Source organism: Saccopteryx leptura, chromosome 1, assembly GCF_036850995.1.
Source record: "Saccopteryx leptura isolate mSacLep1 chromosome 1, mSacLep1_pri_phased_curated, whole genome shotgun sequence".
Taxonomy (NCBI): Eukaryota; Metazoa; Chordata; class Mammalia; order Chiroptera; family Emballonuridae; genus Saccopteryx; species Saccopteryx leptura.
The window spans coordinates 183776587-183789735 of record NC_089503.1 but is presented as its reverse complement, the minus strand read 5'-3'; the positions used below and the strand labels follow the sequence as shown (position 1 = coordinate 183789735).

The 13149-nt window shown below is 34.3% G+C and overlaps 1 protein-coding gene and 1 non-coding gene across 6 annotated transcripts in view; one reads left to right on the top strand and one right to left on the bottom strand.

The window, feature by feature from the left end:
* The window catches only part of ARID4B (AT-rich interaction domain 4B), a 195843-nt gene that overhangs the window by 140703 nt on the left and 41991 nt on the right, over positions 1–13149 (top strand). For 3 of the 5 annotated variants that reach the window (XM_066382472.1, XM_066382482.1, XM_066382510.1), the window contains exons 13-17: positions 810–904; positions 2840–2937; positions 4791–5034; positions 5349–5524; positions 9458–9703. In XM_066382472.1, coding sequence (XP_066238569.1) covers positions 810–904; positions 2840–2937; positions 4791–5034; positions 5349–5524; positions 9458–9703 — 859 coding nt within the window. The remainder of the gene's footprint in view (positions 1–809; positions 905–2839; positions 2938–4790; positions 5035–5348; positions 5525–9457; positions 9704–13149) is intronic. The other 2 variants (XM_066382490.1, XM_066382500.1) reach the window with 2 other exon arrangements.
* Positions 6582–6688, bottom strand: LOC136390204 (U6 spliceosomal RNA). The gene has a single exon (XR_010748636.1). It is a non-coding gene; the product is annotated as a U6 spliceosomal RNA (small nuclear RNA).

Here is a 13149-nt window from a genome sequence, read left to right as displayed (position 1 = left end):
TGATTCCGGTGTTATTTCTTTGTATGAATGGAGGCTTGGCTTAAGAAGGTGGCTCTTTCTTAGGTTTTTATATAAGATAAATAAGTGAAGAAAATGAATAATATCTAATACTAGAACAGTGATGAAATATGATATGCCAGTCATATGTTTTTTGGAAAGAGCCATAAGTTGTGTATCTCTGTCATATTGTTTCCTCTGCCTCTTTCTATAGGTTTGATAGCTTGTGTTCCTGTCCTACATTTTCCCGTGTTAGAATGAAAGAAAACTATAGCTTTACTCTAGAATCATTTCGAATAGTATGTTATTTAGTAAAATGCAAAGAAAGTTTAATAAAAATAATTCTCACTGTGAAGCAGTTGCCCATTACTTAACACTTTTCAATTCTATCAAAACTTGTTTCCCTGATTTTTAAAAATTTTGTTTTGTTGGTATTTTATTTTGCTTTCTTTGGTATTTATTCTTTAACTCATCAGGGAAATGTATGTGCAATGAATTATATAAAGTTTCAAAAATCTGGTATGAGAAAAAATTTTTAATGAAATGGGCTTAAGTAGTAGACTTGTTTTTAATTAACGAGTTTTTACCTTCATATATACAGGGAGGGTGGAAAGTAGATTTATAGGTGTGAGTATGCTAAACATGGAGTTTATTGTATTATTTTCCATACGAACAACTGTAAACCTACTTTTTGCTCCACTCTGCATGTGTGTGTGCACATGTGCCCTCTCCATTATATTTGATAATATTTGAATGTTTAGGAACTTAAAATATGTAGCATAACTTTAGTATATTTTGTTTTTTCCTAATAGGCACACCTATTAACAAACGACCTGTACTTGGATATCGAAATTTGAATCTCTTTAAGTTGTTCAGACTTGTACACAAACTTGGAGGATTTGATAATGTAAGTATTACAATTAGAAGAGAAACATGTTTTTAATACATTCTCATCTAAAGTTTTTTATTCCAGTTAATAAAAAATGGAAAATACAAGTTAGAAACACAGCCAGCTTCCTCAGCCCAAATTTAAATTTAATTAAAGATTTTTAAAAATGAACTTTCTGCCTGACCAGGCGGTTGCGCAGTGGACAGAGCATCGGACTGGGATGCAAAGGACACAGGTTTGAGACCCCGAGGTTGCCTGCTTGAGCACAGGCTCATCTGGTTTGAGCAAGGCTCACCAGCTTGAGCCCAAGGTTGCTGGCTTGAGCAAGGGGTCACTTGGTTTGCTGAAGCCCCACAGTCAAGGCACATTTGAGAAAGCAATCAATGAACAACTAAGGTGCACCAGCAGGGGTTTGGTGCTTTTCATCTCTCTTTCTTCCTGTCTTTCCGTTCCTCTCTCTGTCTCTGTCTCTGTCACTAAAAACAAACAAAAAACTTCCTGAGCACCTATGTATGGCTGAGTCACAGCAGAACTGTACGGATGAGAAATTTTGCTCTTTATGTCTCCACTAGGCTGCAGACACCTTTGGAGCAGGGATCTGTGTTAATATGCTTTATATATTTACCTTCATCCACTGTGCCTGATATTTATGAAACATTTCATCTATATATGTGGATAGATTTATAAACATGCAGAAAATCTTTTTTTCAACTAAAGAAATTATCTTAAGATTGCCATGATGTATAGTGAACATGTAATTAAGACTATTCTGGCCTGACCAGGTGGTGGCGCAGTGGATAGATTATCAGACTGGGACACAGAGGACCCAGGTTCGAAATCCCAAGGTCACCGGCGTGAGTGCGGGCTTATCTGGCTTGAGCACAGGCTCACCGGCTTGAGCGTGGGGTCGCTGGCTTGAGCCCAAAGGTCACTGGCTTGAAGCCCAAGGTTGATGGTTTGAGCCCAAGGTTACTGGCTTAAGCAAGGGGTCACTCACTTTGCTGTAGTGCCCCCCCATCAAGGCACATATGAGAAAGCAATCAATGAACAACTAAGGTGTCGCAATGAAGAATTGATACTCTCATCTCCCTTTCTGTCTGTCCCTATTCGTCCCTCTCTCTGTCTCTGTCTCTATCACAAAAAACAAAAAACTTTTCTGTGAAAAAAATTTCTGTAGAAAATACTTCAGTAAAAACTATAGAGAACTGGCCCTGGCCAGTTGGCTCAGCGGTAGAGCGTCGACCTGGCGTGCGGGGGACCCGGGTTCGATTCCCGGCCAGGGCACACAGGAGAGGCGCCCATCTGCTTCTCCAACCCTCCCCCTCTCCTTCCTCTCTGTCTCTCTCTTCCCCTCCCGCAGCCGAGGCTCCATTGGAGCAAAAAGATGACCCGGGCGCTGGGGATGGCTCCTTGGCCTCTGCCCCAGGCACTAGAGTGGCTCTGGTCGTGACAGAGTGATGCCCCGGATGGGCAGAGCATCGCCCCCTGGTGGGCGTGCCGGGTGGATCCCGGTCGGGCGCATGCGGGAGTCTGTCTGACTGCCTCCCCGTTTCCAGCTTCAGAAAAATACAAAAAAAATAAAAAAATTTCTATCTCTGTTTCTTCCTTGTAAATTTGGATATAGGAACCTAGATCTTTTCTTATTTACTATAGCAGGATTTACTTAAAAGTCAAATGATCTAATATATCAGCATTTTTAATTCTCTGAGATTTGTTAGAATACTAAAACTTATAAATATTGTAAAATAACTTATAAAAATTTATTGTGTTGACATGGTTTCAAGTGTCCCTCTCAATTAAAATAATTTTTAATTTAGAATGTATTGTGATATTTGTCTTCCCTTTGAGACTAGAACCAATAAATATAAACATATATTTATATACTATATTTATCAAAATCTTATTATATTCCTACATTTAAATTGAGAGTTTTTAATGCACTTTGTCCATTAGATTGAAAGTGGAGCTGTTTGGAAGCAAGTCTACCAAGACCTTGGAATTCCTGTCTTAAATTCAGCTGCAGGATACAATGTTAAATGTGCTTATAAAAAGTAAGTTGTATACTTGATGTAGCTATATTCTGTAGTATCTAGAAAGCAAGATGGAATTTATCACATAACTGAAGCTAATATTTCTTCTAAGAAATTAGATATTTTTGCTAGAGTAATCACTCTATTATAATAAAGCATTTTTTTTCTTTTTATTGAATGTATTGGTGTAACACTGGTTAACAAAGTTATGCAGGTTTCAGGTGTAGAATTCTACAACACATCATCTGTACACTGTATTGTGTGTTCACACCCTGAAGTCAAGCCTCATTCATCAGTATTTACCCTTATATGCTCCTCTCCTCTCTCCCCCGCCACAGCAATCACCACACTGTTGTCTGTACTTGTGAGTTTTTGTGGGTTTTTTTTGCTCAATCCCTTTACTCTCCTCCAACCCCCTGCCCTCCCACCTATTAACCTGCTCTTTATCTAGAGCAGGAGTCTCACACTCAACTCAGAATGTGGGCTGCAGAGCAAGATCACAGCCATTAGGCGGGCCGCACTAGGTCTACAAAAGGCAACTGTTACACAACACTTTTCAGTGTCACAAAACGACCAGAAACTGTAGTTCGTGGATTAGTCTGCGGGCCGCACAAAATTGTTCGGCGGGCCGCATGCGGCCCGGGGGCCGCGAGTTTGAGACCCCTGATCTAGAGTATATTCTGTGAATACTAGATCTTTGAGATATTCTGTGAAGAAGGTTTTTGTGGTCAAGTAAATTTGAAAAGTACTGTGTAGAGTTTAAGATGCCCAGGTTTTAAAATTTAGATAAACTCAAGTTTGAATCCTGGTTTTCCTTTTGGTGTCCTTGGAGCATTTATTTATTTGTTCTCCTAAGCCTCAGTTTTCTCATTTTAGACTAGGATAATACTGTTTGCCTCATAGGATTAATATGGTGACTAATTGAGATTTTACATGTACTAAGAGGCCCAATGTCTGCCTGACCAGGTGGTGGCACAGTGGATAGAGAGCATCGGACTGGGACGCAGAGGACCCAGGTTCGAAACCCCAAGGCCGCTCGCTGGTTTGAGCATGGGCTTATCCGGCTTGAGAGAGGGGTCACTGGCTTGAAGCCCAAGATTGCTGGCTTGAGCCCAATGTTGCTGGCTTGAACAAAGGGTCACTCACTCTGCTGTAGCCTCCCAATCAAAGCACACATGAGAAAGCAATCAGTGAACAACTAAGGAGCTGCAACGACGAATTGATGCTTCTCATCTCTCTTCCTTCCTGTCTGTCTGTCCCCATCTCTCTCTCTCTTTCTCTCTCTCTCTCTCTTTAATCAAAAAAGAGTGTCCATGTGTGACATATAAAGAAGCATTCAACAAAGAGATACTATTACTAGCCCTTCTAATAGATACTGTTGTTGCAGTTACTATGTTTAAGATTATGTTTGTATTTTTACTTACAGCATAGTTTTTTTATAATGAATTTTTTCTTTGAAAAATATTTTTATTTGGGTTAAAAAGATTGAGAAAAACTGAATTAGAATAAATTGGAATATTAATATGGCTCAAATCTGAACACGTTTTTAAAAACCACAACTTGGGCCTGGCTGGTGGTGCAGTGGATAGAGCATCATCCTAGAGCGCCGAGGTCACTGGGTTCAATCCCAGTATCTCTGACTCAATTCTGGGGTCTCTGGCTTGATCCCAAGGGCACCAGATCAAGCCCCCATCAGGACACATGTGAGAATCACTCCATGGCACAACTACATGGAACAATGAGTTAATGCTTCTTTCTCTCTCTTTCCCTGCCTCTCAAAAAAACAAACAAAACAATAGTCACCTGAAAAAACAGAACTCTACAATAATGTTTCTAAATGTTTTTCCAAATGTAATTTCTCTTCATGTTTCCAGATACTTATATGGTTTTGAGGAGTACTGTAGGTCGGCCAATATTGAATTTCAGATGGCACTGCCAGAGAAAGTTGTTAACAAGCCATGTAAGGAGTGTGAAAATGTAAAAGAAATAAAAGTTAAGGAAGAAAATGAACCAGAGATCAAAGAAATAAAGATTGAAGAGGAGGAAAAGAAAATACTAAAAGAAGAAAAGCCTACTGAAGAGGATATTGAAAGAAAGGAAATTATTAAACCTTCTCTGGTAAATTCAGATATTGTCCTTTGCCACCTTTCATACATTTTCTACATCCTCTATAAAGTTTTTGTAGTTAACTTATTGTATAATTTTATACTTTATTGTTTGTGCATTTTCTTCAGTAAGTGCTATTTTTGTGTTTAAAATAGCTGTTTGCTTTTTTTGCCTAGTGTTTTAGGGACAGCAGGAGCTTCTTGAAATAACTAATAATTTTCTCAATATTAGTATTGGTTGGTACCTCCTTTTACTAACAATTATGTCATTAAATTAGGTTGACAGTATTTACTTTTGTTGGTTTAGTTCCTCTGATCTTTTTCTAGGGAAGTAAAAAGGGTTTATTAGACTCCATACCTACACAAACTGATCATGAAAAAGAAGGTAACATAAAGAAAACACAAGAGAATGAAAATCTGGATGATAAGGATGATGAGACAACTCGGGTAGATGAATCCCTCAGCATAAAGGTAGAAGCTGAAGAAGAAAAAGCAAAATCTGGGTAAGAAATTTGTTTTTGGTTAAGATGCATTTTGGCTGAATGAATTTTTGTAATTTGCTCTTTTTATGTATGTATGTATGAATCTAAATTTGATTGACAAAAGATAGAATAATTGATTTACATTTGTTATGTAAATAGCATTTGCCTTCTTTCAGAGACCCTACTGATACAAATTTGTAGCAAACATATATTTTTTATTCATTCTTCTTGCTCTCATCATGGAAATTTATAATATTTTGAGCTAGAGAAAAGTACTTCTTACTACATTAAGCTCTGCTAATCAGATAATACAAATTTGGGGAAATGGCTTTCTCCGGTGTGTTCTAGATGGTATGTTGGCTGTAGATTTTGACAGTAGTATTCACTTCTTAAGCAAAATGTAAGAATGGAAAAGTGCTAATAATTGTTTTTTAAAGGCCAAAATTGTTATTCTATGTTTTATGTGACAATAGCATTTACTTGTTTTAGTCAGTTTGGAATGGAGAATTATTTAACTATGCAATGTCTGCACTGCCAGTAGACCACTGGATATTGGATCCGTGCTTCATAGGTGATCTTTGGTGTCTACTCTTATTTCTGAGGTCTAAAAATCCCTAAACATTCCTCATTGTTAGTGGTCCATTTAAATAAGTATAACCAAAATTATTTTGATCGTTTTAGTCTTTTTCTGAAATTTAGTTGCAGCATGAAGCCTAGGAGGGAGGAGGAAAAAAAAGAAAAACATGTTTAGATGAATATAGTAAAAGATGTTTGTTATCTTTGTTACATATCTGCCTGTACAAATGTATATTACAACTATGAAGTAACTTAGTAAGTGTTCATCTTTTTGCCTAAAATCTTTTGTTCATTTGTGTTCTTCTGGAATTTTGTCCTGAGAACACAGATAAACTTGAAAGAAACAAAAACTGGGTTTTAGATGACTGCAGTAGAAGTGTTTGTTCATTGTACTTGGTTGTAATTCTCTATGTGTGAATGTTCATTTCAAGTTTTTCATGCTGCTACTGGAAACTCTTAGTTAGGATTCAGCTTTTTGCCTAAAATCTGATTTTTTTTTTTTTTTAATATGGAACGCTGCTCAAATTTGCATGTCATCCTTGCGCAGGGGCCATGCTAATCTTCTCTGTATCGTTCCAATTTTAGTATATGTGCTGCCGAAGCAAGCACTAAAATCTGATTTTTAAATCTGCAGATATTTCTGGAGCATCTACTATGTGGAAGGCATTATGATAATTTTTAAAATTAGTATTTTTAAAAGCTTAATTTTAGTATAAACTGTATTTTGTAGGTTTATATTCATTCATTTAATTCTTCAGCTGTGTGGCTTTTTTACTTAATACAAATATTTATGCAGATATCATACCTCAGACTGAAATGATCCTGGTATGACTGCCCTAATTTGATGGACGTTCTGTGGAAGCATTTATCTGTTAGAAATGTCCAAAAGTGATTTCTGAATTTTATTAGATTAGTGTGCGACAGGAAATTTTACAATGATAAAGAAATAATATTTAAATATTTCTCCAGTATATAAATGTTCTCTGAGTAATTAGCTACTAAAAGAACTTTTAATAACCTACCTCCATATTCCAGGTATGTGAGACTAAATACGGTAATTTATCTAAAATGCCTGGTTCAGTGTCTGGCCCAGAGTAGGTATTAATAAGTTGTAGCTTTTTTTCTTTTGATTTGTTCCATTGTAAGGAATATGGCATCAAACTGAGAAAATTTGATATTTCTTTGTGAATTCAGATGAAAAATCCACTGATACATTTGATTTCCAAAAATGTAGTTGTCTGAAGATAACAAAACGTGTGTATGTCTCTGTGTGCCTGTGTGTAATGTACTTTATTCATCAACTTAATTTATTCAGCCTATGTGCTGTTTGTACGTATCTGCGTGTACTTTCAGAGGCTATCTTTCTTGACTTTCTTTTTCAGTGCATTTGCCACTGAATTCTTAGAATAGAAAAATTATTTTCTATGGCTGATTCAAGCCAGTAAATTGTGTTGTCTGTTTCTTTATAGTTCAGTATATTAGTTACATGACTTATATTTGGTTTGTGCCTCAAGCTGATATAAATGTGAGATTTTAAATTTTTATTGCTTTGACTTATAATACATAGTATTAGGTTTTTATTCCAGATTAAATAAAGATTGCTCTGGCTACCACTTAAAATAGGATTGTGCTTGCAATTCTTGGCATTTAGCAGTTGTGTCCAGTGCATTATTTAGTTTTTTAGAATTTTTCATTTTAACAAAAATTTAAGCTTTTTATTTTATATCTCTTTTCTCTTATAACGAAATGCATAATGTCTCTTCTTTTGTTGTGGTCACTGCATTATATTTCCTTTCCTCCCTGATAGTCTAACTTTTCATTGTTGTGTATGTGATATCTATTATACATATAAAGCATTTATTTAGATGGTAACAATAGTTTATTATTAATAACACCCTTTCTGATTATTTGTTAAATATTTTAGCCTTACTAATGATTCTTTCATTATAGAGATGTTATGTATTTTTAATAACAGAGTTCATATTGTTTATCTGAGATTATAGCTGGTTTCATTTAGGCTTTAATATTTAAGTACTTATTCATTTGACTGTAGATGAGGCTTTCAAATAGGAATAATTCTTGAGAATCTTTGTGGACTTGGTGGTGTATTTCAGAGGAGATTGACATATTTGGTACTTTTGTGAACTCAGACTTAATTTCACAAGTCTAGTACGCTTCCTTCATCCTTCACTGTGGGAGGAGAGAAGTAGAAGAATAACTGTTGTAGTGCTGCTTGTGTTAGTATTTATAGATTATTTCTGTTGCATATACAAATTGGTAAAATGTTACTGCTAAAAAGGTTGCGTATAAGAATATAAAACTGAAATTATCGGTGGAGGTCGGCTTTTGTATAAATATTATTTCTATTAACTTAAAGCTTAATTATATAGCTGTCTTGTGATACTGTTTTATGATATTTATTCATTTGTCAGCTATAATGTAATGGATGGATTCTTTTTGAGAGAAAACTATTGTACTAATATAGACATCATGCAGAGCAGATAAAAACTAAAAATAGTTGAATTTTTAATTCTAATTTAAAGTACTAAAGCTTTAGTTTTTATAATATAGTGCTTGGAGAGATCTATAATTTGATATTCTCTCTAATTTGTTTAATACAGATTTGTGGCTAATATGAAATGAATGTGAATACTCAATTTTAGATAGTGTATGATATTGAGAAGATAAAAATAGTTGCAGTGCTGCTTCTGAATGGTTTAACCTTTAGTTTTATCCAAGCATTAAAGTTGAGAGAGTTGGTAGAGAAGAATTTCAGTGCATATGTAGTAAAGAGAGCAGAAATTGTGGCGAAGTATAGAAAAGAAAGAAAAAACTTAATGTGAAATTAGAATATGTTTATGAAAGGTAAAATAATATTTTAGTTACTATATGCCATTTGAAAATTTGGTTGGAGCACTTTTTACAGTTATTTAAGAATAGCCATTGGCTAGTAAATATTTTTGTTTTAGGCATCCTGAAGCTGGAAATATTTAATAAAAATATTTTAGCCAGAAAATGGTTATATGGTGTAATGATTTTTGTATTTGTCAACCGAGATATAAAACACTTTTATAATAAAACATAAGAAAATTGTTATAGTCACCATTTCTAGTTTCCTGCTTTGCAGCACAACTTCTGTTCTTCTGGCTGTTGGAAATTTTCTTTTAATGTACTTATTTTTCAATGTTCATTTTCTCTAAATGTATCTTTTCTGTACAGAGTTAGTTTTTAATAAGTTGAAAATCAGAGAATTTCATACACATGGAACCTGCTGTTCCCGGAACAATCACAGCCACAATTTTTATCAGTTTATGTGGTTTGGAACTGAAAAGCTTATGAAGTATCTTTTATTAACTGCAATTTTTTAAACCTTTCAAGAGATGAAACGAATAAAGAGGAAGATGAAGATGATGAAGAAGCAGAAGAGGAGGAGGAGGAAGAGGATGAAGATGATGATGACAACAATGAGGAAGAGGAGTTTGAATGCTATCCACCAGGCATGAAAGTCCAAGTGCGGTATGGACGAGGGAAAAATCAAAAAATGTATGAAGCTAGTATTAAAGATTCTGATGTCGAAGGTGGAGAGGTCCTTTACTTGGTGCATTACTGCGGATGGAATGTGAGGTAACTTGAGTTTTAGCTAGTGATTGCTACCTAAAAACACTTATAAAATAATTTCCTATTTTAAAATTTAACAAATTATAGGCTTATTAGTATTTTAATTAAGATCATAGCACCATATAAAAATATAGTTTTTATCATGTAAATGCCTCGCTTAGTAACTTCCGACCTACTGTTTTCAATACTTCGAAAATATCCTTAATATCTAAAAAAAATAAAGTCTACACAATTGATTTTTATATTACATATGTAGATTAATAAAAGCAACATTTTGGTGAGATTATAGGAAAATCTCTTACAGATGTGAAAGAGGTTTGCGCTTCTTGATATTAATAAGCCAATTAATTATCAGACTTCTTGCTCTCTTGCATTTTCAACTACCTTACCATAGTAACCTCTTCGTAATCTTAAGCCATTGAATTTCTTTCCTTCAGCCATCATATTTATTTCAGTTGGCAGAGATTTTAAAGTTGATGTTTTAAGAAGCCTTAGCTGTTTCAAGAAGGCCTTCTATTTAACAGTGCTTGCATTACAGCATTTTCAGAAGCCTCAGAAATTTGTTTTCATGTTTGAAACAATATGGTTGCCATGGAAGCAGGTCTGCCTAACTAGAGTGCACTTTCTCACTTCTCCTAACCAAGGGAACTGAAGTCTTTTTTCTTATGCACATTTCCTTTGGTTTATCCAAAGGAATTTTGTGTTTTCATTTTATCCAAAGTTTGTCAGTTTTGTGATCTGATCATTTAGCTATCTTTTAAGAAAAACATTTCATTTTGGAATGTTTAGTGTTTTATTTGAAATACAGCCTATGATAGAGTTTGTAGCCCTTGGAAAGTTAACCATAGAAGTTTTAGGTGGTGGTTTCATGGTATGCCTCTAGTGTCTTCAAGGAGGAAGACAGTTCTTATTCTTGATATTTAAGTTGTATTTTGTGATTTGGGAACTTACTAAGAAAGCATCTCAAATTTTCTTTCTTGAAAAAAATACTCGGCCTGACCTGTGGTGGCGCAGTGGATAAAGCGTCGACCTGGACTGCTGAGGTCGCCGGTTCAAAACCCTGGGCTTGCCCGGTCAAGGCACATATGGGAGTTGATGCTTTCTGCTCCTCCCCCACTTCTCTCTCTCTCTCTCTCCTCTAAAATGAATTAAAAAAATACTCTGTTTCTTAAAAGTACACTTTGTATTGTCCTTTTGCAGCAATAGGAAGCTCTATAAACATGTCTAATTTGATTGCCTTTCTTATTTGAGGAAGTACAATTCTGATCCATTCTGAAGCTTGAAAAAAAGTAGCAACTTATACATAAGGAAATGTTCAGGAGTTGGTTTGCTTTTTTTGGAAACTTGTTTTTTATTTCTAACCAACTAGATTAACAGAGTTTTGAATTTTAAGAATTTCTATCATCAGTATTATCCTCAAACAACTTTTCCAGATGCTACTTTTAACATTGTGTATAAATAATCCCTTTTTCTATTGGTTCTTATGCTGCCTCTATGGTACATGATTTTTTTTATCTGAAGGGCTGGCTAGTAATGATATATTTAAAGGAAGACATTTGAAATCTCAGCTATAGATGCTATAAGATTGTTTTGCCCAGTTTTTGATATTTAATTATTTTGATCCTAATAAATGACCTTATTAAATATAAAAATGTAGAGAGAGTTCCATTTTTGCCTAGGGTCTAAATGGTGAATGTTAGTTTAAAGTTAAGAGAGAATTGAGTCAGCAAAAATGAATAATTACTAAATAACACCCACAAGGTAGATAAGAGCCACATCATCTTTTGCCCTTTCCTGTCAATTCTTCTTGTGGTTATTTTGCTAGTTTATATAACAAGATAGTTTTCCTGGCAGCCTCTGCAAAATGCTTTAAATTTTATGATGGATGGGTAGAATTTAGGCATTGTCTATCTTTCACTATAATCAGGGCTTGCTTATTTTCTATTATTTGTCTCATTAAACAGAAAAGGTTCTGTGTGAATATGAATTGAGACATTCATAAAATTATTCTGCAATTAAAATATAACTTTCTGTTTTGTTAAGAAAAGATTGACTAAAGGAAAGAATCCTATCCTAGGAGCACTTGGATTTTAGATTAGAAAAAATGTTCAGATTTCCGCTTTGAAATTGATAGTGGGTTGGGTAGGATAACGGAAGATTTTAAATTGAGGCATTCAGGTTTTTAATAATATAGAGAGGAAAATGAGAACTAGTTCAGCAAGACATGTTTGTATCACTGAGAAGGATGCAGTCTGCTCCTGACAATTCAAGCATTGTATAGTGTGAACGTTGAAAAGAAGAAAACTTAACCATCTTGGTGAAGACCTGTAGGGTGGATCTCTGCACACTTCAGCATCATAGAGAAAACAACTGTGCTTCAGTAGATTAAGCAGTTAATTTTCTTAGAATCGATATAACAGTATTCCTCTTTCTCTCTGCAAATAACCGAAGTCTGTCCTGTTGATGAATAAGAAATCACTTTTGGGGGAGCATTTGAGATCTTGCCCCTTGGCATATATCATCAGTATGGCTCAAATAAAATCTTACAGGAAAAGAAAAAAAATCATGTATGATTTTTGCTGCTCCTTCATGTCTGAAGCTATCTAATGAGGACTGCAACAAGTCCTCATCAATTCTACACCTCTTTTTATATTATTTTGGAGAATTCAGCTTAATCTCTGAATTTACACTTGGGAAGTGAAATTAAAAATGAAGATTTATGCATTGAAGGTTCATGAAAATAGTTTATCTTCAGTGGCAGCCTTTCATTACAGTAGCAATTTAGAAGATTTCATGTGGAGCTATTTATAGGAGTTTTGTGTGTTCTGAAACATTATTTCTAGCAAACAGGTTTTTCTTAAAAAGAAAATATCTTGGTTTTAAAAAATATTGTTTTTCTTGTAATTTCTACTTTCTTTTTTTAAGTGCTATATAAATCTTTACATTAATACAATTTTTATACCGCTATTTCACAATTGAAAAATACTAATTTTTGTTAAACAAAGGATAGTGTTTGAACTGATTTGTTTGTTAATGAAAAAAAAAGACATTTTTACATGCTTACTTTCATTTTACTGAAAATAGCCAGAACTCTGGATGATAAACAACATAAAAACTTACAAATAGTGTGGTATTGATACATAATTTTTCAGATATTGTGACCATACATAAAACTATTGTCCAAAACTATGGGACTTACAAAGTCACCATATGCTTAGACTAAGTACATGCTTTTTCATAAATTTTTAAAACTTCTAAAAATAGCATTCACTCTAGAAAAAATGGGAAAATACATAAAAGTAGGAAGATAAGATTATTATTAATATTGTAATGTGTTCTCTCAGTCTTTTAAAAAGTAGATCTTTTTAAAATTATAGTTATACTCCAGTAATTTTTAATAGTAGGCTCTCTGTTATATTTGTTTTATTTTCTCTTAGCAATGTTAATATTTT